Source organism: Hermetia illucens, chromosome 2 (genome assembly GCF_905115235.1).
Source record: "Hermetia illucens chromosome 2, iHerIll2.2.curated.20191125, whole genome shotgun sequence".
In the NCBI taxonomy this organism is placed as follows: Eukaryota; Metazoa; Arthropoda; class Insecta; order Diptera; family Stratiomyidae; genus Hermetia; species Hermetia illucens.
Window position 1 is genome coordinate 124,302,724 of NC_051850.1, and position 27,159 is coordinate 124,329,882.

The 27,159-nt window shown below is 38.8% G+C and overlaps 1 protein-coding gene across 1 annotated transcript in view; it reads left to right on the top strand.

Annotated features, from left to right (window-relative positions):
* LOC119647932 (sphingomyelin synthase-related 1-like) overlaps positions 1–27,159 on the top strand; it is a 77,710-nt gene that overhangs the window by 37,791 nt on the left and 12,760 nt on the right. The window contains exons 2-3 of the mRNA XM_038049272.1: positions 10,725–11,070; positions 17,325–17,482. Coding sequence (XP_037905200.1) covers positions 10,725–11,070; positions 17,325–17,482 — 504 coding nt within the window. The remainder of the gene's footprint in view (positions 1–10,724; positions 11,071–17,324; positions 17,483–27,159) is intronic.

The window sequence follows — 27,159 nt, forward strand, 5'->3', positions numbered from 1 at the left end:
ATACATGTGAAAGGGAGGTGTAAATTTTTTTTATTATGTCGGAATATTTTGTATTCTTAACTATGTACGAATGGCAAAGTGTGCGTAGAGAGTTTCTCCCATAAGATGAACACAAAACCTTTATACCTGAAGTGCCCAGCTCCCACTTTTCCGGCTTGTTTTTTATTTTTGTTGTCATACAGCTCTTTGATAGAGGATGATGTGTGCTCTTCATTACATCTTTTGGAATGTACGTCGAGGAATTGCTGGTGCAGACGGATTGAGATGGTTACGGAAGTGCATGGGCTTCCTAATTTCGATGACCTCTCAGTCGCTGATAACTTTACCCTCCTCGTCCTTATGTTAGTTGGCAGCTTATAGCCTTGTCTAAATCATTGCGTATGCTGTTATTATCTATTTTGTATTTTTGGTTAGGCAATCACCTTAGCTTATCATGTTTTTTCTTTCATACTGATATTGGTCGTTCGACATTCTGTTTATGATAATATTGATCGATGTAAGAATAGTGTCAAATCAGTTTTGATTTAGGTTTTGAAGGATGTTAGACCACTTCCCTTCAGGAACGTAATTCTGCACTACAAAGCAATGTTGCGCTTACTCGGGATTATTACCCTGTTTTGACTTAGATGTAGGGATATTCATAGATTCACAGGATGTAAATCCCTCCTCTACCAGTGAGATTTGAATCAGGATTTTCTATTGCGACAGTAAGCCATTCGGTTTGCCTTTTGTATTGACTATATTGGTAGATTCGTCATTACACCAATCCTTTCGTCTTTCTTCTGTTCGGTGTGCCTTCTTTCCTGTATCTTCTGCTATCTTCATTACTTCCCTTTTTAAACTCAAATCGTTTCAGCGATGTTTGGGATCGTAATCCCGAATAGTGTGACTGTATTTTATTATGTAACATTCGCTCTAAGGAGTAGTCTCAACCGTATTTTGAACCTAGGTATGATCTCATACCGAAGTTGTTTGTAGCTCGATGAGTAAATGGTTCATCTGATTGTAGATGATGCCGTCTGACGGCGATTGTGTATGTTTATGAATATTGCAATCTAAAAGCAGGTTTTACTCACAATCATTTTTTTATTGGATTCTTAGCCATCCAACGTCTGGTTGTTGATGTTAGCGGTATTATGGAGATTGTGCTATCCAGTCGTTCTCCTATAAATTTCCTCCCTATTAAACTTTAAACATAGTTTGAATATCATTCAAGTACAATCAGTTGGCGGTTCCTGCTTTGCTATAGAACTACTTATTTTTTAAGGTGCACAGAACAAGGCCTTACTGAAATCAAATGAATGTCTGTCTGTCCGTCTCTCCTGTCACTCCGAAACGGCTGGAGCTATTGTCACGGAATTTGGTGAGAATATGTGGTTTGTGAACCACAACACGTTCAATGAGTAATGTCATTTTGTTCTGAGTTTTTTTCATAGAATATGGTGATCTGACGTATTAAATGAAAAGGGTCAATTGGTACTTTTCGAAAATTTCTGATATTGAGTGAAATAGAAGGGAGTGTGCCCCAAAAAGTAAAACAGGTCTCGTTCTCAGGACTTACCCAAACGAGAAATATCATACAAAATCTAGACCTCAAAATCCATTATGACATCTGCTCAAATAAAGTCAATAATAGCATCTTACTATATTTTAGAAATTTACTCGAAAAGCCCATTGAGTTCATTCTAGAAGTACAAGTTCAGTATAAATGAAGAATTGAAGCCAAGGCTTTACAAGTGTTTTTTTCTTCGAAAATCGAAGGCTTATACACTAGGTGTAGCAGGTTAATAATCAGTTAAGATTTTATGGTTAATAATTACATTCTAATTTACAAATGCTTTTCTCGAAAATGCATGTTGAAAATCGGGTGCCACCGTAGCCCAAAATCTATCCAACGAAATTCTTTGAAATTTTCACGACTTATTCGGAACATATTTCAACGGTTCGCAAACTAGGATGATTGCGATCCATTGGGCCGTTTTTTTAAGCATTAAAAAAGTCGTGAAAAAACACCAAAATTTACAAAAAAAAAAGTTTAACCAGGCACCAAAAATATCCCTTACAATATTTTTTAATGATCGTAGTTTTCGAATCGTGGTATAGTCCATACGTTAAAATCCCGTTTATTTTTTTTGTTTAAGATGAGCATAGCGGCTTCTAGCGTAGCACCCGAAAATACCTTTTTTGGAGGTGGGTGTATAAGTTGCTCTGTACTGCAATAATGAACTATGATACCGGGCTGAAAAAATTGTTACGCATGCTCAAGATATTAATAAATATATGGTGAAAAATTTGCATTTGTATTTTATCCAGTTCTTTACAAAAGATTCCCAAGAGCCTTCACACATGATGACTCCCTTAAGTAAACTCAAATGAATGGCGAAGTTGGAGTTGGGAGATAAATCGGGGAATATTTTGAATTTTTAACTGTATGCGATGGGAAAAGCGTGCATAAATAGTTTATCACACAAGATGGACGCAAAGACAAAAACTTGTTTTCTTTGTCCAGGGCGTAGCAATTAATCAGTCCTATCAAACATTTTAAGCCGCCCTTTAAAGTCCTGCCTCGGAATATGTTGCACGAGGTTCGTCAAAAATATTTTTATCAGTAGTGTATGATTTTGACACTGCTCGTTGTTTTATCAGTAGTGCATGGTTTTTACACTGTTCACTTTCGATGCATTCCATTTTCAAAACGTCGAAATCAGGACCACGCTACCACACATTTTCCGCATACACAAATCAGATCTTACAATGGACCTCGAATATGACATTTTTAAAGTGACATGTAACCGCTTAATTATATGCTATTACAATGTTCAATATATATCATTATAAAGAGCAGAAAATAAGTTTTTTCATGATTTAGTAATCTTAACTACAAGACGTCAACTGACTTGTAAATATTTACTAAAATTTATAAAGCAAAAAATGTAAATTACTTTTCTCAGCAACCATGTAGGCCTGCTTGAAATTGTTGTTTAGTTCGTTTGTTTGCATTGTTTTTTCCATTACTATACATTACATGAACAATAACTGAAAAAAAATTAACTGACTTCTAAGGGTAGCCAAAAAAGTCGGTCCTTGTTCGATTACCGAAGTTGAGTGCTGTTGGAAATATTTGGTACTTAAATGGGAGACCACTTGAAAATATTTTATTTTTTAGCTGATACGCTATCAAGAACATAGCGTTTTACATTTGCTGTTACCAGCGTAGAATACTTTTCGGGGGAAAGTAATGCTTCTGGTGTGGTGTGTGCAATTTTACAAGGGCGCACGGATCCATAGTTTCTCAGTTTTTGCATTTCAATGTAATCTTGGAAGTTTCTTCTAAGTGAAATTTCTAAATGGTTCGTTGAATAACAAGCGCATTGGAACGCAAAGTAGATAAAATTGAGTTCTCTTAAAAGGGATTTTGTTTTTCGAAAGGCAAAGTATAGCTTGGTTCTATTATTAGGATGCAATCTTATATAAAATTTTACGCTGGAAACACCTGTGAACATTTATAAACTTACAATACCTTGTCATATTGCTCCTATTGAGATATATCATGCTTTCTACTCTCACAGTACAATTCTCAAGTTTAGGATATATTGCAACTATTTAATTACTATTTTGCAAAGTCAAGTCACTAAGATTCTCTTGTATCAATCGAAACATTCTCAATATTTTCTTTTCGAGTTCATTTTTTAATTTTTCAGGTTTTGTAAAAATATTCGTTATATACGCCAGATATTGTTCTTGCACCTTTTAACTTCCAAATTTAGTCGTCATATATCTTACACGTGTAGATGTGCATTAAAATCCCGAGGCCGAATATTTATTCATATCTGCAAAACAACCTAACAAAGACATTCTTCAGAAATAACATTTACTGCAAGTCGTTCTTTGTTCAGGGGCCGAGTTTTGAAAGAAGCCAGTGGTGATAATGGCTAAACAAAGACCTTGCTTGAAAGCTAATTTATTCTGTATCGGAAAAATATATTTCCATCAACGCCCAACAGGGTCGTCCCCCTTTTCTACATTAACCCAAATCTAATCATGACAATTTCGTTAAGCAACCCGAGATATTCATTTAGTCTCCATTAATTTACGTGATGTCTATCCCCATGTGTGTCTGGAACTGGAGCTATTGTTCCGTGTTATCACACCCCGATCCTCTTCCTAGTGTGGTGTTGGTCTAAATAAACGATTAACTTGATTAAAAGGTGACAGAATTAAGTTAGAAATGATACGCCGGCGCTGGAAAATGCTTTGTTCAAAACTGAATAAAGATTTGTAGCTAATTGTCGTAAACACATTTTATTACGCGTAGTAAATTAGTTTCGTAAACAGAGAATTTAATGCTAGTTTGATTATGTTCCAATAATTGAGGAGTAGCAGTCTTGCACGGTCAGAGTGTTTTGTAACTACTATTACTGTTGTTTACATAATACATTTCAGAATATAAGTAAATGTCGTTTTAGGCGAAAGAAAATAATTACGGAAATCCATTTTACCTATTGTGTATATGCTTGATGGAAATTTAGTGAACTCAGCTTCTGAACTTAGATTTTAATGGAGTGTTGTAAGAGGCACTTATCGATTTCTTTCTGTTAATGAAAATGAGTGCGTTCGTACTCATATGTACTATAAAAACTCTTCCGATAGACGGTGAATTAATAGCGTGTACACATGTGGTTAACCAGCATAGATACTAGGGCAGAAATTCTATAGGTCAGTTCGCGATTCACTTAGGAGTAAAAATAACTATGGTAATCAGTTGAGATGCCAAGGATTCCTGCCAATTTGTATTCGTTCGCTTCGTAAATGAAAATGTCTTGCTGGTTTTCGATTAAACAAAAGTTTCTAACAGTGAAATCATACAATCTTTTTGTCATTAAATGAAACAAGGAGAATTCCTCCCTCCTTTTCCTTTTTGGTTTTGCCATTGATTGCACATTTGGAAACTAGTTACAATTCTTCAGTACGACTAAGAATATAAATGAGTTAAATTGCTTAGATCACATCTGTAGGATAAATTTTAAAAAGAATTTTCACTAATCTGTATTCATTAAAATGGTAATTCTTTAAGAAGCTGGAAAGAACTTGAATCTTTATTTCTTTTATACGTAAGTTGTCATACCATTTGAGGTGATACAGAATAACAATCAAAACACAAATCAATCATGAAAAATCAAATAATGCTTAGAGAGCGCAAATTGATACCAAATTGAGAATTCACTAAACTTCAAAAGAAAGCTGGTGACTGCCACCTTTGCTTTCCTTTTCTGAGTGGGTTTTCTTTACCCATCTTTCATTCGCTTGTTTTTAAGGTTGTTGTGTGAATTTGGTGGGAACGCGCGGCATGTAAATCCCTTAACATGCAACAGGTGGGCTCATTTTGCACTTTATTTAATTGGGGCTCCCCATACATGTCAAAGGAGGGTCTACATTTTTTTCCAGAATATGGTCGTGTGGGGTATCAAATGAAAGGGTTTGAAACTGTTGATATTTTTAATATAAAATCTAGGTCTCATCCAATACATCACATTCCGATACCTGCTTAAATAAAGTTAATAATAGTATATTACCACATTTTTGAAATTTACCCGAAAAATCCCTTTGAGTTGATCTTAGAAGTACAAAATTTGGTACGGTTGTAAGCAATAAAACATTTTTGGAAAGTTTGACAAAAATTTAACTATTATTAACAAAGTTGTAAAAAAACAAAATTGTGTATTTCATGTGAATTTATCGCACTGTAAAACGTCTATAAAGTCTTTATCATATAAAGTGAATTCATATGCGGCGGAGTTGGAGTTTAGAAATATATATCACTGTCAAATTATTGGAGTTTGGAAAACTTATGTATATATCAAGGAATATTTTGAATTGGAAGTACACGCGAATGGGAAAACGTGAATAGGAAATTTCTCACATAAGATGAACGCAAAATCTTTATACCTGAAGCGTTCAGCTTCCGATATTCCGACTTGTTTCATTAGATGCTTCCAGCTGGGCTTTGAGGTTGAATAATTGTAGTGTTCCGTTGTTATGTTCTTCAATATTTTTATAACGTTTCAATGAGTCAATTGTCTCTATCCTTAGATTCTTATGTATGTCTGCATTTCTCGCATCAGAAGATTCTTTGGTGGTATTTGGTGTTTGTAATATCCATGACTTCGTAACATGCTCATCATCTCGTTCGCTCTGTTCTGTGACGAGAAGGTTCATTTGCTTGTTAATATTTCAAAATGATAGTTAACCTTTTATTTTTGTTGTTGTTTTTACATAGACCTGATCATTCTATGAATTTGAAACGCATTACTAGCTTTTGTCTCCGAAAATTTCAATGAGTTCAAGTATTGCTGCAAAAACAGCTGATATTGCGGGGGTCGTTGGGTTGTGGGTGTGTGAGGAGATCATTTCGATAGAAAGTATGGCTTATGCTTTGTTCCGCGGGTGGGAGAAAAGTGCAACTGGTGACTGGAGGACCGTGTCGCTTTGTTTTTGCTTGGCGACAGGAGGACGAGATTTGCTGGCGTCGAAATATTGGTTTCTTATTGTGGGTTATTGTCATTTTTGTAAGCTTTGGAAGAAAATATCGTCGCGGATTTATTCGAGCTTCTTCCGCGGCATTAGAATTTTATATAACTGGTTCCATTAGCATCTGAAACGTCGGATAGATAAATGAAAGTCAAATAATAACGCGGAAATTTTTCCATTTAGGGATTCAGTAACAATCAAAGGACATCGAGAAAGGTCTTGAGACCTCCAGGCGAAGGATCAGGTAACGTCTTAGCTTTGAAGCAGAGGGGGGAAGAACTACCCGCACAATATGCAACTGCACAACGTCAAATATTAATATTTTCGGTAGCACTCAAGACGGTCTCCTGTTAGGCAATTCATTCATTTGGCACAGATAAAATTTCACGTAGATGGTGAACTGGGCCGCGTGTAGACAAATCGCTTTCAATCTTTCGCACATATGACCTTTTAATCGAAAAAGCGGCATACCATTTCGATGCCTACCCATCATTGACTTCTCACCATTAATCCCTTTATGTTTTTTCTGCCGTTGACATATTCATTTTTGGAATCATTAAGATTTTTCTTTTTTACAAGAAATGAATGATATCCTGAAACTTTTTGCCTCTTTATTTGAATTTGTCGTCCTTAGATTTGCCTATGCATTGCTCGATTTCGAAAAAAGTATAAAATTGTTATTTAATCAGGTAACTCTTCCCTCTCCTTAGAGACCTAAAGGGGCGGGCTTTTATTTTCGTATTTTCATTTCGTTTATGGTGAACTTTAATTATTTTATCATTTTTACACTTTAATTTTATTTTTCTTTGCTCTTTCTTATTTCAATTTCTTCTTCTGTTTCGGCTCTATTACAATTTAAGTTGAAGAATGATACCATGTAGAACTTTTTTTTTAGTTTGAGGACTCCTTTTCGCCTGTTCTTCTCCCTAACTCCCGCGAAATCACACAAACAGAATCTTTTGCTTTCGAAGCCTTAGGGTATCAAGAAAGGTATCCTAAAGACCTCATAAATATCTAAGATAGGGGTATTGATTGAGGATATGATCCGCCGTGGAGCTTCCCTCTCGAACACGGCATTCGTTCGCGCCATGTCCCTTTTTTGTTTTGCAGGGTACGGTGTGTCTGGATAGCTGAATGGTTAGAACACAAGGCTGACGTACGAAAGATCGCGGTTCAAATCTCGCTGGTGGCAATGGAATTTGTATCGTGATTTAACGTCGGATACCAATCGACTCAGCTGTAAATGAGTACCTGAGTCAAATCAGGGTAATAATCTCGGGCGAGCGTAACGCTGATTACATTGCCTCCTTACCCTGTAGGATATAATAATAATCCTGTAGTGTATCTTTATGATCTTGAATGAAGTGCTCTAACACACTTCAAAGCCCTGATCCAATTGGATTGTTGCGCCAACGATTATTATTGTTAGGCTACGATGCCGTTCCTCTTATTGGTTTAGTAACACGTGAAGTTTCGGTGAACGATATGTAATGGACTGAAATATTTGGAAAGATCCCTCCCCTTATTTCCGAGCCTGGCAAACACAGAGGCGTGCAAGTGCATGTCGGCTGTACATTTCAGTGAAGTTTCAGTATTTTACGGAAGTGGGGGCTTTACAGTAAATTTCGCCACCTTTTTAAGTTTCTGGGTTATCTCTTCCTTCTAAGTCAACTGCGGCTAGCTAGAATGGTCTTTAGCCCATTGCTCTATTCCCTTAAGTCATTACATTTTTTTTATTTTTCTATCCGTTTTCCATAAGTTTTACTCGTTCGATAAAATACGAAGCCCCTATATAGTAGGGAGGATTGTATTACCTATATATCAGTAATCTGTTTTTTAAGGTTTTGTGTAAAACAAAATCTATAATTTTCAGTAATTGGCTGCAGAACCCCCCTTAAGTTCATCTTAGCACCACGAAATTGCAGCAATATAAGCTATAATATAGAGCTTGATCCCACCAAGTTTGGTAGAAATCACACTATTACTAACAAAGTTATAATAAGTCAAAGTTGCCACCTCTTTGGAAATTCAAGAATTTGAATGTCAATATCACCAAAAGTGTCACATAATAGATGCGAATATTACGTGTTACTTACTAATGGGACAAATTCACACTCACATGTCTTTATAAAATAAATACACTAAACCTTTCATACTTGAAGCGTCCAGCTTCCGGTTTCCCGACTTGTTTTATGTAATAATTAGTAATGAGTTGATTGCCCTTTGTTCTCTATACTCGTATGTTGTTTTCATGTCGTCGAATGTCAGCCCTAAGTATTTTGTATATTATCGTTACATTTGTAGTTTTATGGACGGCGGTTGGAAGTGGCTTAAGGTTCTCTACGTTAAGGGGTACTGACGCTTTGAGATTTTATAAAAAATTATTTTGGTAAAGGTTGAATTTTTAACCTCACCTCCGGAGCGGTAAAGAGACAGTATGTGGAGGACTCGCTCTCTTTCTCCGTGATGGTTTCTCTGAAAATTCAAATGCGTACGCCAAAGAGTTTCCCGTTAAGCATGCCTTACCATTTTCATTTTCTTGAAAAATCGTAGTCACTTCATTTTATACCGTTATACATATCTTCTATCTCATAAAATATTTAGCATTATTCTTGCTGCTATGCATTTGCCAAGGAGTGCCGCAAATCCAAACATTGTCAGTGAATAATAAATTTTCAGTAACTTTATTTGCAAATGGCATGTCAATCATATGAGCTGAGTACACTTTAGTGGTGATTCTTGAGGAGTGCCTGCTTAAATCGATCGTTCGCTGGATCCGTGGTTGCTAATTTTCACTTAGAATTCTTGTTTTTTGAAAGGATTCAATTATATAGATTAGGGGATCCAGAAAGCTAAATTTTCCAAGCTTTAGTAATTGGTCGAAGAATACCATTTTTATAGACTTCTACCACTTGTCCGATATGTTTAGCTGCTGCCAATTGCAGTTCATGAGGGTTCCTATCTGAATCCATGTTCCAGGATTTATATTATTGTGAATAGACGTACATATTTTTTCTGAAACTTTTGCATCGATGGTAGTAAACTGATCAGGCCTCCAATTCCGAGAAAAGTGGAAATTTTCGCTCAGTTTACTGTGTACTATAATTGTAGCTATTTGCCTTGCTTTAGGATAAATTTGAAGACGAAAGATACTTTCAACCACTTATAGATCTGTTTAGAGAAGTTAATCTTCGATGTCAGTATCCGCAACCGACTCTTCTATGGTGGCTACCTTTCTTCTAGAATTCCCATCAGCTTTGGCCATGAATAGTTGGAATACTCCTTTTTATGTGAGATGTATTGTTGATAATTTTTGGTCAGGTTTTGGTAGATGACTTTGGGATGTGCAAGAGACTATCGCTTATATGAACAAAATAGGGTAACCAACAAAAATTGAGGAGAAGTGCACATTTTCTAACTCATTTTGCTTGACATAGACAGTCCAGTATATACTCATCGACGATCCTTTTGGGTTGAAATAAATCGTACCAACAGTAATTACAGTATTCAGTCCCACAAGAATTTGCTTTCCCGTACTGGAAAAGAATGTGGTTAAGACGCCATACAGAACAATTGAAAACAATTCCTTTATTGTGCTAAAATAAAATATCTGGATAATACGCATCATTAATTTTGTTATTTTGCATCTGGTTTCACTATTGTATCAAATTTTTTATCAAGGCAACAATTCACATTGCAACATTTTCGTGTTTTTCATTCAGACTAAGTTAACAATGAATCGAATTAAATAAAACAAGTCCGATCAAGAATTCAATAAGTCATTCCTGAATACGGTCAATTTAGGCATTACCAAGGCCATACCGGTAAACCCCGAGCGTAGTAGGAATCACACCCCTTTCCCTACTCACTAAGCCAGAGTATTGCCTTCATAATTTTACAATTTACAACCTAAGCAACTGTTATGCTTGTGATATGTGCTGTTGCCTTTACAATTAATTATATATCATTACAATCCAAGTACAAATCTCACACTTGTGACGACAATGTTCCAAACTGATTCTTTTTTTTGGATTCACCTCAGATAAATATAAACTACAAAAGTTAAATATTTATGAAACTAAATGAATTGAATCTTAAATTAGACAACAATTTCCATGCTCATAATGCCTATCATCCATTATTGATATTTATGACGTCAAGAAACAATAATTTCATGTTTCCTTCTTTTATTTCAGGCTATGCATTTCTTGTAACATGGATAACAGCATTCGTAATGGTTGTTGTACATGAACGTGTGCCCGATATGAAACGATATCCACCTCTTCCTGACATATTTTTGGATAATGTACCGCATATACCATGGGCATTTCATATGTGCGAAATAACTGGAACAATCTTATTCACCCTGTGGCTGTGTGTTTGTATAGTTCATAAGCATCGGTTGGTGTTGCTACGAAGATTTTTTGCACTAGCTGGAACAGTGTTTCTTCTACGATGTGTGACAATGCTAATTACCTCGCTAAGTGTACCTGGAACTCATTTACAATGCAACCCCAATGATCATAAAGTAGATGACACAAAGTAAGTAGCAATGCGGATGAAACTATCATCCTGTCATGTTGACAATAGCTTTATTTTAATTGGATGCTTCATTGAAAAAGGTGAAGGTTCGCGCCCATTCATCTTGTCTGGGGCGCCATGAGAATGACTTGGCATTCCTATAAGTTATAGTTTGTTTTTTTCATCCTACGATAAAAATCTTGCATATATTGAAAATCGTTAAAGTGACCCATCAATTTTTCTAAAGTTGTACACGAATAGACAATACACTATTCTGAAAGGGTGTTAGGATTTCTGTATTAGTGTCGGGATATCATCACATAGTATTGACAGAAATAATGATATCGCAACATCTATTACTAAGCCAAATAGGGATACTTCCAAACTTTTTTTATTATTAAAACAGGGATTCTAATCTTCATTTGTGTCCGGATAGCTGAGTGGTTAAGCACAAGGCTGTCGTACGGAAGGTCGCGATTCAAATCTCACTGGTTGCAGTGGAATTTGTATCGTAATTTGACGTCGGATACCAGTCGACCCAGCTGTGAATGAGTACCTGAGTCAAATCAGGGTAATAATCTCGGGTGAGCGCAATATTGACCAGGTTGTCTCCTATAGGGCACTATAATTCTAAAGTGTTCCGTTACGGTCTTGAATGAAGTGCTCTAACACACTTCAAGGCCCTGATCCAATTGTATTGTTGCGCCTACGGTTATTATAAATCTTCATTTATGGGGTATAACTATGGTACCATGAACTGATAGATTACGACACAATTGTTTGCAGCTTGCAGCACTTAATTTGTTGTCTAAGGGCACAACTTTGTATATGTAGTTTCTCCAATTGTCTTAGATATTTCAAACTCAAGTTCAATATCTTAAAAGTCCTGTCCATTTTTTTCCGAAATACAAAGTCTATCTGCCTAATGTAAAATGCTGTCTCGAGTGGGATCGGAAGATTTCGTAGGTTTTGAAATTCGCGTTGAAAATCCTCCCCCTTCATCACCATCCTTGAAAAATATTACAAAGTATAATACGAACACCTTGCCGAGTGGCAAGAAAGTACCACAGTTCCAATATGGAAAAAGAAAGGTAGAACAGAATGTTCAAATTACGAGTACTTTCCAATACCATGAAGATTTTTAAACGCATTCTTGACAACCGTATTCGCGAAATAGAACCAAGCCTGATTTGTCAAGAACGGCAATGACGCAATACACGCTGCACGGTTACTCATGGAGAAACACCGTGAGAAGCATCGCCCTCTTTATATTGCATTTCTGGATCTAGAGAAAGCATTTGATCGTGAACCATACGATCGCCTTATGCAACACGGTCTCAGATTGAATCTGAATAAAACTGAATTTTTGTCGACCGATCTCCATGAAGCAGGTACAATCACAGTAATCTGCCCAGAACTAAGCGATTTAAATATCTCGGGTCAATGCTATAAGTTAATGGAGAATTGCGTTGTCAAATTGCTTCACGCATTAGCGCAACCTGGATGAAGCTGTATTGCACAACTGGTGTTCTTTATGATCGTTGTATCAACGAACGTCACAAATCTAGAATTTATCGCCATGTCGTTCGCCCTGTCGCCCTCTATGGTCCTGAGTGTTGGCCGACTATAGACAATGAACGACATCTTGCGGCAATGAAAACGGAAATGTTGCGTTGGACCAGTGGATATAAGGATATCCGCGGTCGATATGGGGTTGCACGGATCGTGGAAAAATTACGAGAGAGGCGTGTTCGTTGGCATGGTGACGTAATTCGCGCTAAAGAGAATTCACTTGCCAAAATTGGTCTGAACATCGATGTCGGTGGTAAGCGATCAAAAGGCCGGTCGAAAAAAACGGTGGCTTGATACGTTGGATGAAGATTTGAAAGCCTTGCAATTGCATCCAAATCAGGCTTTTGTAAAATTAAAATGGCGAAACTGATCACAACGAGCCAACCCTGCTTGTGAACGGGACAAAGGTTGAAGAGAAAGAAGAAGAAATAATATATACCTAATATGAGAAAAATATCATGTTTTTAAAATTAGATTGAAAATAGGTAACAGATCGGGACGAATTTTGGGGTTAGTTAATGGTGGCAGGATGTTGTCCTCTGTACAAGATTGCGTCTGCACTGCCTTTGTATTAACATTGGAGTTTGACATAAATACACGGAACTGAATAGGAATGAGAAGCATTCAGTGGGAGATACACACCTTGATTTTTCATTCGGGTAGAATGAATATTATCTATAATAATGCAGCAAGCGTATCCTTAGCTAGATTTGCAGGATATGGAAAAAATATTATTCTATTATATCTCGATATATCAACATAGCCACCAGATAGTTGTCACGGTCCTAATAATATTTTAGTTTCCTTATTCTTATGAACATAACTAGCTAAGGCTAAGGGTTGTGTTAACTTATTTGGTGAATTAAATTAGGTTTTTTAGACTTTGTAGTCATTATCGGCATGCGATCCAAGGCCGTTTTCAACAATCGAACCAATGCATAATGTTCATGAAGTAATTACTGCTGATTTTGAAGAGTTGCTCTTTTCATTGCGGAATCGATCATTTGACAAAAATTTTAAATATTGGCTATACGGTTTCGATCGCAGGGCAGAGGCGCTGCCTCAGCGCCTCTACCCTGCGGAGCAGCGTGACCGAAAGCGACAACAGGTGGCAATTGGCTCGTTTATATGCAGTTCAAAACCCGCCAAGGGTATGAATTACAACGACCGAAATCGCATTTGTTTGAACCTGCAACTGGTTAGAGCGAATAAAAATGAATTTTGTTTTGGGATGAGCTTGTCCTTAGCCCACCATCTACTTGATGGCGGGCTGCACATATTTGAGAAGCAACTTATTTCTGCTATTCAGTGCGCGGACTACTCTTTCGTGGGCGAGCGCCCAGTACTTTTAAAAATTTTAAATATTGGCTATACGGTTTCGATGGCAGGGCTAAGGACAAGCTCATCCCAAAACAAAGATCATTTGACGCCGATCATATTAATCCCCTATATTGTCCATAAAGTAAATTTTGATGCATTTATGCTGCAGGTCTTCAAGTGGGTTTCAATTCGATAGTGATTTTGCCCAGAATCATTCCTTAATACCATGATCCACCTTATCTGCCTATTAAGGAAGTTAAGCTCTTTTTGTAAAAAAAAATATAATAACGCGACATAATTTTCTAGTTTTACCGTTATAGGCTCAGGCACATAAGCAGTTGTGTGATCCATAAATAATGGTAAATCTGGGTGGTGTAAGATATAGTAGGAGGAAATATTATATAAAAGTAGACTTAAGACGGAACCCTGAAATTAGGCCATTTATTATCACACACGCTTATATGATTCAGCTGTCGCCCGACGGTGGGAGAGCTACCTTGCTGGTTGGACGGCAGATGACTATTCTGCCTGACAACATCGTTGGGCATTAGGCTGTTGTCCGCGTCCCGAAGGAGCGTCATAAGATCTGGCTGACTGTGAAATCGTGAAAGCGGATCGTTGAACGGAAGGGATGTAAAGCCTTGTTGAACGCTGCTAGTGATAGCGGTCGTGATGCGCTCCAAGTCCAATACCGAGCGAATTCCCAAGAAGTTCAGCGTAGTGTACGCCGTTACAAGAAAAAATTTGTTATTGCGATGGTCAGGGAAGCGAATGAAATGTGTATATCGCATCACGAATGAGTTTGCATCTTTCATTGCTCCTGTGAAAGACGTCAGCGGTTGATTTCTCATCCACGATGATGAACAACTGAAGAGATGGAAAGAACAATTCGTTATGGTTCTTAATCGTGTAACATCCGGTTAGATTCGTTCTCTTGCCCATGAAATGTACGGAAACCTTGGGATTCCGAGACCTTTCCCAGAGAGTGGAAGAACGAGATGATAATCAAGATCCTAAAGAAGGGAACCCGTTTTGAGTGTGACAATTGACGGGGTATGTCCGGATCCTCCTGCATTGACAACATCCAACACTCTACGTGCCATTTTGTAACAATGCGGGGAGTTTATATCTTCATTGCACCTGCTTTTCATCGATTTCGAGAAAACTTTCAATAACGTGAATAGGGAGTGTATCTGGAGTGCTCTACGTGGGAGGACATTTCGGAAAAGCTAATAGCGATTATCAGAGCGACATATGATGGCGCGAAATATCACATGCTACATCGAGCTAAAATCTGAGAGGATTTTGAGGTCCGAAGCAGAGTCCGCCAGGGTTGCATCTTGTCACGATACTATTTCTTCTTATTGTCGGCGACGTTCTTATCCTGTACCTTGTCCAGAGAACGTGGTAGAATTCAATGGACGATGACGTCCTTCCTCAAACACCTCGACTGCGCTGATGACATCTATTTGCTCCCTCGCTGCTTTCAACAGGTCATGGATCTTAGCCAAATGACTCTGGATTTGGATCAATTTATATATCTAGGAAGAGTGGTCACTGCACCGAACTGGATGTTGCCCGATTCATTAACAGCGCTAGATCCGTTTTCGTTGCCCTGTCTAAAATCTGGAAATGCGGTTATTTCAACACCAAGATCAAGTTGAGACTGCTTTATGCTAATGCTCTTTCTATTTTGATATAAGGGAAAGTGAACTTCACTGTTACTCAAAAACTCCAAGCCTTCGTGAACACAATTAGGAAGGAATCCACTCTCCCAAGATGGCCGACGTGGTTCGCCCTAAGCGTACTTGGCGCAGAACAGAGGATGAGGAGTGCGAGCATCTCGGGATATCGTGGGGGGAGTTGAAAGGCATTTCAGGTAGCCGCGAATGATGGCGCGTCGGTGTGGTTGACGCACTATACTCCACCAAGGGATGAATGGCAACCATATACAATATTTTGTGCATGAGATGCTTATCGAATATTTTAAATGGTTATTTTGCTTCTCTTGAAAACTTTTGCGTGTACTGATTAACATTAATCGCACTTTATACGTACAAAATATTGGTTTTGGATTCCACATTAAAGTTCTTCCTAAATAAACCACAATATCAACAACCAAATTACGCACAACGCTTGTAAGGCATCCTAAACGTAATTGATATCAAATAATAAACCAAAAAAATTATATAACAGATAGGCGTCCTTCAAACCAATCAATATGGAAAATACATTTTGTCTAACCGAAAAATGAAACAAATTGATCCGAGCCATCGCTCCTTTTTATGACCTTATATTCTCGTCAGTGATGTCAGTCCTTGCCACACAACACTTCATCACATAGAGTTGGCAAGGAAATAGCTGAATGACAGGATTGCCTTCAGAAATTCGAATCCTATCATTAATATGTATTCGAATCCTTGTTATATGAAATCCGATTTCTTCAGAGCAGCAGCAGATGATAAACAGATATCATGAATCGTCATCTATTGATATGCATTTAAACGCTCTTGAACTCATGTAGACATTTCTTGAGATATGGTTCGCCTTTTGAAGAATGAAATGTAGTGGATACGTAAAATGCAATGAAAGAAACCGAGAGTTTAAAGATAAAAGATTTCGATCACAATGACGTGAACCGAATTACTATATTACATAGTTCTTTCTTTCTTTTGTATTCAGATATGTATTTTGCACTTCTTGCAGCTTTAAATTTTTTCCCGATAATTATCAACACATTTAAGAACCTTCAGCCTGTTTCATGAGAATAGTCTTGGAGCTCATTTCCCAGGGTTTTATCATTGAATTGGCATTATCCTTTGAAGATATGGTGAATTACAATTTTTTGCTATTGTATTATTGATGGCTCCTCGGCATCCCTGAACCTTTCAGAACCGTCCCCCAGAATTGTAATTACCTTCGTTGGGACTTTCTACACAAAGCATTCCATTTCCAAGTTCTTAGGCAGTAAATTATAACATTTCCCCCTGCGCCTGGAACTCAATAATATCCTCGTTGTGAAGCAGCAGAAAATATCTTTTATTGCCTGGGGATTTTATAGCTTCCAAGCTCGCTTCAATCCAATTAAAATATTGCATTAAAGGCTTTTCCGTGAATGTTTTTATACGAAGATTACGAAACAGGAAAACGAAAAAGTCCACCCATCGCTCGAGTGACTAACAAAAGTCACGGCCTTGCACTTGTCCTAGATCTGAATGGTGCAAGGGAAGTGAATGCCTGAATAATATGTAAATTTATGAATATGTGCAGATACACTTATCATGGAACTATTTATTTTCTAACTTGCGGCAATAGTCGCAACTACGTGTAATGAAAGTTAATCGACTCACCTATTATTTCTGTTTTTTCTATTTTGATTTCAGCCTCACCGTCAGCGATGCTATCGAATTAAGAATATCACGCGCTTATACCATATGGAGCGGGTTAGGCATGTCCATACGTGGTGTGCGGACGTGTGGTGACTATATGTTTAGCGGACATACTGTAGCTTTGACCCTTTTAAATTTCTTCATTACTGAATGTAAGTATCTACTCGTATGAATAGCAGTTAAGATGATAATAGATAGATATACACATGTGTATTTGCATACGTGATTGATACTAATCGATAAAATTTTACTAGCAATGAATAATCCTCATACGTCAAGGGGAGGGTCATTAAATGTTTCCGTATTTTATTTATATACGTAAGCACGAAAGTATTTCAGAAAGGTGCCAGTCCAACTAGGCGGATGGATCTAAGCTTTCGGTTATATAAATATTTCTGGATTAATGCCTTGAGTGTACCAAATTATTCATTTAGGATATTAGGGTCAAACGTCAAACTGATTGCCCTGTATGATTTGTTTGCTTGTTTATTCTGGATTATGTTCTGATTCAATACGGGCGCTTCCTACAGTCGATAATTGTGGAAGTAATCATCAATCAAAGAGAATTCAGTACGAAAAATTCGCGCTAGGTTCTGATGAATTACAAGAAATTGAAGATGATGTGATTTATGGTTCTTGTTATGGCCAAGCATGTGGGGTCCTAGATGTCGGCCATTATTTTGCTTCCTAATCGAATGTGTGTAATTAGTTTTAAGAATCGATTAACGTTTTAATCCCATTTACCGATACCTCAAAAGTCGGCATGCACTGTTGCTCTTTGTGATACCGATTTGAGGAAGCAGCTGATTATCGCTTGTACTTTTCAGTTTTCCCAGAATTCGGAGGTTTCTCTCCACGCTATTCGACTTTTTGTCAATAGTTAGACATTTTCTTATTTTATTCGAACAATGCATATAGTATAGTAGTATATTATAGTGGCCATCTAGTAAACCATGTGCTAGGAGTAGGCTTCCTAGTCAGCCAAAAAATGAAACCTGCTGTTATCGGCTTTGAAAACATAAGCGAGCGGCTATGCACTCTGCGCTTGCGAGGCAAGTTTAGAAATATAAGCCTCATTAACGTCCACGCCCCTACAGAGGAGACTGCAGAGTCGGAGAAGGATACCTTCTACGAGGCAGTAGAACGAACCCTCGAAGCCTGTCCCAGATATGATATCAAAATCATACTTGGGGATTTTAACAGTCAAGTAGGGAAGGAGCCCGTATTCAGGCGATACGTTCGCTCCCATAGCTTACACGAAAATACAAATGATAACGGACTGCGGATTATTCAATTAGCAGGGTCACAGGAAATGTTTCTTGGAAGTACCTGGTTTGCGCGGAAAGTGGTCTACAAACATACGTGGGCCTCTCCAGACGGGACCCCTTTCAACCAAATTGACCAGCCTTGATGAATGTCAGAACATATAGGGAGCCAATATAGGCTCGGATCACTATCTCGTTGGCATGGTGCTCCGAGTTTGAATAACAATACCACCTAGAATCCCCTCTGACAATCAGGTGAGAGTTAACATTGAAGCCATCCATGACACAGCCCTCCGCGACACCTATAAGAGGGAAATGGATACCGCAGTAACCGCAGTCAACAGAGATCCTGGAGATGAAGCATCAACAAATGATCTTCACAACCACCTGAAGAACGTTATCATGGATACGGCCGCAAACATACTTGGCCCCAGCCGCAAAAAGAGTCGGAACGGCTGGTTTAACGATGAATGTAAGCTAGCGACGGAACGGAAGGATGCCGCATACCGAGTAATATTGCATTCTCAAAGAACGCGGGCACGCGCAGAGTTTTATCACGAACTCCGTCGAGCGGAGAAGCGACTTCACAGACGGAAAAAGGAAGCCTGGGAGAACCAACAAGTCTGTGAACTAGAAAAGTACAGGGAGCAACAGCACCAGGCGCGAAAGTTTTACCAACAAGTCAGCAGGATGAAGCCTTATACACCTCGATGCTCATCCTGCCGAGACAAAGAGGGAAATCTGATTTCCGACAGAATGGGCATATTAGAGCGATGGGTTGAGTACTTTGATGAGCTACTGAACAACCAGAACATCGGCGAGTTGGAGGTCCCGCCAACTGAAGACGACGGACAAATACTGCCACCACCAAGTTTAGGAGAAACAGTCCGTGCAATTCATCGGCTAAAACATCATAAGTCGCCAGGAGCCGATGGAATTACAGCCGAATTGGTTGAATATGGGGGCGACCAGTTACACTAAGTGGTTCATTAACTTGTGCACAAGGTATGGGACAGCGAATCAATGCCTGACGATTGGCAACGAGGCATTATCTGTCTCATACATAAAAAGGGAGATATCACACAGTGCAGCAATTATAGAGGTATCACGTTGCTGAGTACTATCTATAAGATATTCTCCTCAATCTTGCTAGGCCGGATAGCCCCATACGCTCAGAACATCATTGGCCCATACCATCTATTCATCGACTTTAAAGCCGATTATGATAGCGTAGCCAGGGTAAAACTGTACATGGCCACGAGAGAATTCGCTATCCCGACGAAACTAATAAGACTGACTAGGCTGACCCTGAACAATGTGCGAGGCCAGATAAAAGCAGCAGGATCACTTTCAAGACCATTCGACATCAACAACGGTCTACGACAAGGGGATGCACTATCATGCGTCCTTTTTAACCTGGCCCTCGAGAAAGTTATCTCCGTGATGCTGATGTAAATGCAAGAGGTACGATCCCCTTTAAGTCCACCCAACTACTGGCCTATGATGATATCGACATCATGGGAAGAACGACCAGAGACGTACAAACTGCCTTCATCCAGATCGAGCAGGCGGCTATCGGGACGAGATCTTGGGTTGCACATCAATGAAGGCAAGACAAAATATATGGTGGCAACGTTAGCACCGAAGACTAACCAACCAACAACATCAAACCGCACTGGTCAAACAGGAAGAATAAGGATAGGAGAATACAACTTTGAAACCGTTGACAATTTCTCCTATCTAGGGTCAAAAATCACAACCGATAACAACTACGATGATGAAATCCGCGCACGGTTGTTGTCAGCCAACAGAGCCTATTTCAGCTTACAAAAATTGTTCCGCTCGAAACGTCTCACCATAGAGTCAAAGCTCTTACTGTAGAAGATAATGATCTTCCCAGTCCTCATATATTCCTCGGAGACTTGGGTTCTTAGCAAGAAGAATTGCGAACTCTTGGCCGTATTCGAAAGAAGAATCCTCCGAAGAATTTTTGGCCCCCTACATGAGGATGGACGATTCCGTAGCCTACACAATGACGAAATCTATGAGCGATACCATGATAGATTACAGTGGGCGGGTCACTGAATCCGTATGGATGAGAATGATCCCACCCGAAAAGTCTATAAGGGCAATATGTATGGTAGAAAAAGAAGACGAGGCAGACCCTGCCTAAGATGGAGCGATGGCGTGGGCCAAGACGCCAGACAGCTTTTGGGGATACCGAATTGGTGCACCTCGGCGCAAAACCGGAATGTCTAGAGTTCCTTATTAAGGCAGGCCTAGACCGAATACCGGTTATTGCGCCGTTGATGATGAATGCATATAGAAGTGTCCAGATAGCTGCGTGGTTAGAGCATGAAAGATCGCGGTTCGAATCTCACTGGTGGCACTGAGATTTGTATCGTGATTTGACGTCGGATACCAGTCGACTCAGCTGTGAATGAGTACGTGAGTTAAATCAGGGTAGTAATCTCGGGTGAGCGCAATGCTGACCATGCTATAAGACACTTCAAGGTCCTGATCCAATATGGATTGTTTCGCCAGATTTAAGTCAATGAGGTATGAGGGATAGGATCCCCATGTCGATGAATGCTAAAATGAACCATAGGGATTTCTAATATGTAGGCAGCCATACTATATTTCAGTTTGTTAGACTATTCATTGTGATACTGCCGTTCTGTGATGTTGCAACTTTGTTAATAAGAAGAACCTTTGCACCGGACTCGTATAATTTGGTAACAATATGGCAGTAAATCATTTCACACAAAGCCTTGAAAACGAGTTGAAATAAGTATTATTATTGAACAGAGATAGGTGAAAAAAACATGCATACCATTTCCTCCGATATCTGCCATTGGTATGTGGATATCAGTCAATCCTATGTCATGATATTCTCGATTTTGTCGTTTGACTCAATCAATTTTACCACGTCCTAATTTCAATCGATACACCCTTCGTGTAAAGTTAAACCAGAAGCTTATTCCTAGATGTAATTCTTGCTGTTCTGGCACTTGTCATGATATAGTATTGATGTGTTATGCAGATTTTCATCTTGTTTTCATTTATCATGGCATTTCTTCGTTTACGAGAGAGCAGTAAACATACTGCTTTCATCGTAGGAGTTTCCGTTTTCCGGGGATTTGCTTTGAATCTAAAAAAGAAATTTCATATTGCATTAAAAGAATTGGTGCTTTGAACCGTAATCTACCCTCTCTCCTACTCCTGGTCCTAGGTCGCAATTTTTCAGGATTAGGCAACAAGGGCTGTATAAGTTATTTCTGTTAGAAAACAGTCAAGTTTCTTGATAATAGTCTGCTTGATTACCTAGTATACCGAAGGATCCCTTACGGAATCGGAGGAGGATGCGGGAGTCATAAGTCCAAGGAAAAAGCACCAATGGATAAACACGCTAGCATATTTCAAGCGGAAATACATGCTGCCCACAAATGTGTCTACTTTAACCTCCAAAGCAATTTCAGGAACATTGCGATTTTAACCGATAGTCAGGTTTCTATCAAGGTACTTGCATCCAATGAGGTGAATTATAGACTGGTATGGAAATGTTTTGATAAACTATTATAACTAAATATGCTTGGCTTGTGCAATAAGAAACTTTGGATTCCGGGCCATATTGGATTAGACGACATAAAGATATGACTAATAACGGGACCCCAATTGCCACATACGGAATCGCTAACCTCAACATAAGCCTTCGAAGGAATTTCCCTTGGAGATTTATTATTACGGACGATTCCAACCCACACTTAGAGCAGGTTTCTAAAACATTAAGGACTCCTTCCAGATCTTCAGAACGCTTGTCTTTGAGATTCAACAACTCACCTTACTTACTAAGGAGAGGTGGTAGAATATACAATTCAAATCATCGGAACAATTATCATTGCATACTACAGAAGTTTTCGGAAATAACTCGCCCGGACGGAACGGGAAAAATGGCTCCATCCATCTATCCATCCAATACTCCGTAGACTGCCCCCTTGCATATAATGCATACAAAGAATAGCAAGTGGAGACCATGCGCAGATTATCGCGCACGCAACAGCTGGACTGTCGGAACGTAAATACGGAGCATACGATCGGGAACAATTGGCTATATACCTAGTGATAAAACACTTTCGTCATATGGTAAGGGTCACCATCTTCGCGGATCACAAGAAACTAACCTTCGCCTTCCACAAAGAGAACGAATGCTTACCGCGTCCATTTCGTCATCTGGATTATATCGGGCAGTTTACCACCGATATCCAGCACGTACACGGTTTTGACCACCTTGTCGTGGAGTTGCAATCAATTACGCAAAGCTTGTAGTATGTTAGTCTGCGGACCAAGAGCTCAAAGTGCTGCAGCAAGAAAACGCAGAGCTTCGACTAAAGCAATTCCAGGTTCCGAGGACGAGCTGCAAGCTAGGTTGTGATGTGTTTACTGGCACCATCCGACCTCACAATCTGAAAACCGGTTTGCAATATATACATATATTTTAGGGTTGCAGGGCCCTAAGTTCGCATCCATTTGATCTCGGATCGGACGAAATGGGGAGCAACTTAATCCCTCTTTTTTGGTCCACGGACCCTCGGTTTGGGGCTTAGCACCGTGGACTAAAAAAAAAGGGAGTAAGTTGAATAGTTAAAATGTTAACTCACATTAAAATGATCCTCACAATTTAAACCTGACCCCAAAGAAACTGGATTCCATCGGACGATGGCGATCCACTTCTTCTGAATAACTCCTACTCTATTGTCTATTGAAGTTGCTTGGCTCAATTTGTGACTTCACAGATCGAGCGGGCTTTTCAGTGCATTTGAATTCGGTTGAAATTGAAAGTTTTGTTAGGTTGCACTAGAAAAGTGACCCCCGTCGTTAGTAAAAATAAGGTGGGGAATTTAATCAAGCTCCCATTCAACAACCTGGCAAATTCAACGAAATCTGGCAGGGTTAGATTTCCTGACCATAACCAGGTAGGCCTTCAATATTTTAACCATAATAATACCACAGATTCATAGCTGGTCTCACGCCACGGCCAGCTGAATTATTGTAATATCCTTGTCCTTAATCAGTGGCAGAGAAGTGATAATCACCTGCAGACACTTACAATTGGGATAGTGATCTCATCAAAACTATATATTGAAATATTTGAAATTTTATTTTGATTTTCGGTCTGAAATTTCTGTAGTATACTCCCAACATATTATGCTTTCAAAATATGTATTGATAAAAGAAAGAATCGATTTCTGAAAAACGCCACCTAGGAAAACCCCCTGAAATAATTCGATGATGAATGCCAGTAGGCAATCGTTGAGAAAAAAGAGCAATCCATGAGAGTAAAATGTAAAAAAAAAAAAATTTTTTTAACACTGACATTTTTTGCAAAGGGCAGAAACGCAAGTACATGAATAGCAACATCTGCAGACTAAATTACACTTTCAAGACGCACAATTTGAAATCAATTCAACATGATAAAAAGGAGAACATCGAAATTCTAACTTAAAAGTGTTTTATGCAAAGACATAGCGGGGAGTTTTATCGAAGTCATGAAGAAGAATAAAAGCCTATGGGACCAATATTTCGAAAAACACTCAACATCATGGGACGATCCCCACACGTCAAAGTAAAGAGATCATTGAGACATCTATTCCACCGGCTATACTCGAAATAGTTCAGGGTAAACTGAAAGTACAAAGCGCCGGGTGAAGAAGAAATACCTGCGGAATTCCTAGGATCAGGGAATATATTGCTAACGATGAAACTCTATCAGCTCCTCCTAAGGACAAAAGAATCGATATCGAAGGAATATTGCGAAAGTGTAATATATCATCAACCATCAATAATATAATAATATGATTATATCATTAATCATCAACTTCAATGCCGTCTATGAGAGCATAGTCAGGGTAAAGCTGTACATGGCAGTGATGGAATGGTATTTCGAATAAATTGGCAAAACTGATTGGGCAGACCTTCACCAATATGCAAGGCCGGATAAAAGCCACAGATTCGCTCTTGAGACCTTTCAACATCATCAATGGTTTAAAACAAGGGAAGGGCTCTATAAAGCATCATTTTTATCCTGGCCTTGAAATAAAGTGATGCTGATGTAAATAAGAGAGCACCATCTTCTTCGACCATCCAACTATTGGCCTATGCCGGCGATATCGGCAAGAACAACCTTACATCTGCTTTCAGATAGTGCTGATCAACGGAGAACACTAGAGATGGGAGAATACAGCTTTGAAATCGTTGATAATTTCTCCTATCTAGAGTGGAAAATCACAACCAAAAACAGGTATGACGACGAAATTCTATAGGGTCACAGCGCTTATAAGACAATGTCAGTCTGTATGTATTTCTCGGAGACTTGAGTTCCTAACAAGAAAAATTGCGACAGAAGTATCCTCCGAAGAATTTTTGTTCCCCTACATGAGGATGGACGATTCCGTAGCCTACGTATATAACCACGAAATTTATGACCGATGTCACGACCGTAGATAAAATCTGGCTTAATAGACTATCTTGGGCGGGTCATTTAATCCATATGACTGAGGATGACTCAGCTCAAAAGCCTTGGAATACAATATCTCTGGCAGAAAAAGATGACGTTGAAGCTCCGATCGGGCCATATGGAGTGAATGGATGATGAGAATTTCCAGACGCTACGAGCCAAACGCTACTCACCTTCACGACATAAAGGACGCAGTCGCTCGATCGAGATCAATGGAGGCAAAGACTTCGGTTTGCCAACCACTGATTTCGGAGTGCAGTGGTATATGAGAAGAGCCGCTCCTGTTTTCATCATTCTTTACTTGGACTTTCTGGCGTGACCTTCATTATGTGTTATTTTTCAGATTCTGTTTTAATATTAGGGTCCCAGTGGATATGCACGCACCAGTTTACAACAGGCATTCAAACTTTAGTGAATAACTATTTTACATGTATTTTACAACTTCATTGAAACTAGACGTAAATGTTAGGATTTCGGCGGGTTGATCAAGAGTTTCTGTTCAACACAAAATGGCTTTCGCTGGCCTGCCAGTAAACCTGGCGATCATTACATGAGTGCCCTTTGTCAATGACAATACCAGTGCCGTTCTGAACTTGTGTGTTAGGTATATTCGAAAAATAGCTTCTCAATCGCCTGTTGATTGCAATGTGATCACTCGGATTGAGTTCATATTGTAGATTAGTTGTTACTTAATTGATCTGATAACAAAACCCGTGCTTAAAGAGCTTGCTGCCAATAATGATGGGATAAACGTTTCAGAATCTAAATGCTCGCGGTGTGTTTAGCAATTAAATTATTTAAAATAATTAAGACTTGCTTTTTTTTATTCGATATTGATATTTATCAAGCTCGCAAATACCGATATTTCGGGAACCACTTGTTCCCTTCATCAGTGCTAACAAGTCAACGTTTCAAAAGTTTACAAACTTTCATCATTATGATTGTATGCATCAAGACCGTGTTTCCTTATAGCTTGCCCTAGCAGATGTTTTTATAAGGTCAACTAAAGAATCCTGTCGTAGACTGAATTCAGTTGTAATAGAAATCATCTGCAACTGGACCTGAATCTATCAATTTGGGCTTTACGAATGTTACTAACGTCAATGCAACACCCTTGTAACATTTACCCTGAAAGGCATTATCTGCACTCGGAGCTTCATCGAGAGTTTGAGCATGGCAATATTTCGAAATGTGTAGATTGCTAGCCCACAAATTTGTTTCCCCTTTGGACTGCAATTCAAGTGTATCCTTAGGGCATTTCGTACATTGGAATAATAAAGTTAGTACTATATTAATTCCATAATTTGTTTGCTCTCTGAGACACCTGTCTGTCCCTACTTTTCAGATTCAAGTGGGCTTTGTTTATTTTATGACTGATTTTATACCCGTTAATTTTCTTAAAATGCGAGGGTCAGTCAAATATAAAGGAGATTTTTTCAAATCAATTTTTCTGACAACCATTAATGTTCAGATAGCTGAGTGGTTAGAGCACAAGCCTGTCGTACGGAAGGTCGCGGTTCAAATCTCACTAGTGGCAGTGGAATTTGTATCGTGATTTGACGTCGGATACCAGTCGACTCAGCTGTGAATGAGTACCTGAGTCAAATCAGGGTAATAACCTGGGACGAGCGCAATACTGACCACATTGCCTCCTACAGGATACTGTAATCCTGTAGTGTACCATTACGGTCTTGAATGAAGTGCTTTAACACACTTCAATGCCCTGATCCAATTGGATTGTTGCGCCAACGATTATTATTATTAATTTTAAAACATTTTATATATGTATATATTTCATATTTATATTTTTTCCAACTTTTTGGTAGTTTACTAATCCTGTCATTATAAAACGTTGAACGCCGCTTCTCTAATCAAGAATTCAACCTATTCACCTTTCACCACTACAATGATGAAATCCGCGCACGGTTGTTGGCAGCCAACAGAGTCTATTTCAGCTTACAAAAACTGTTTCGCTCGAGACGTCTCACCATAGGGTCAAAGCTCTTACTGTAGAAGACAATGATCTTGCCAGCCCTCATGTATTTCTCGG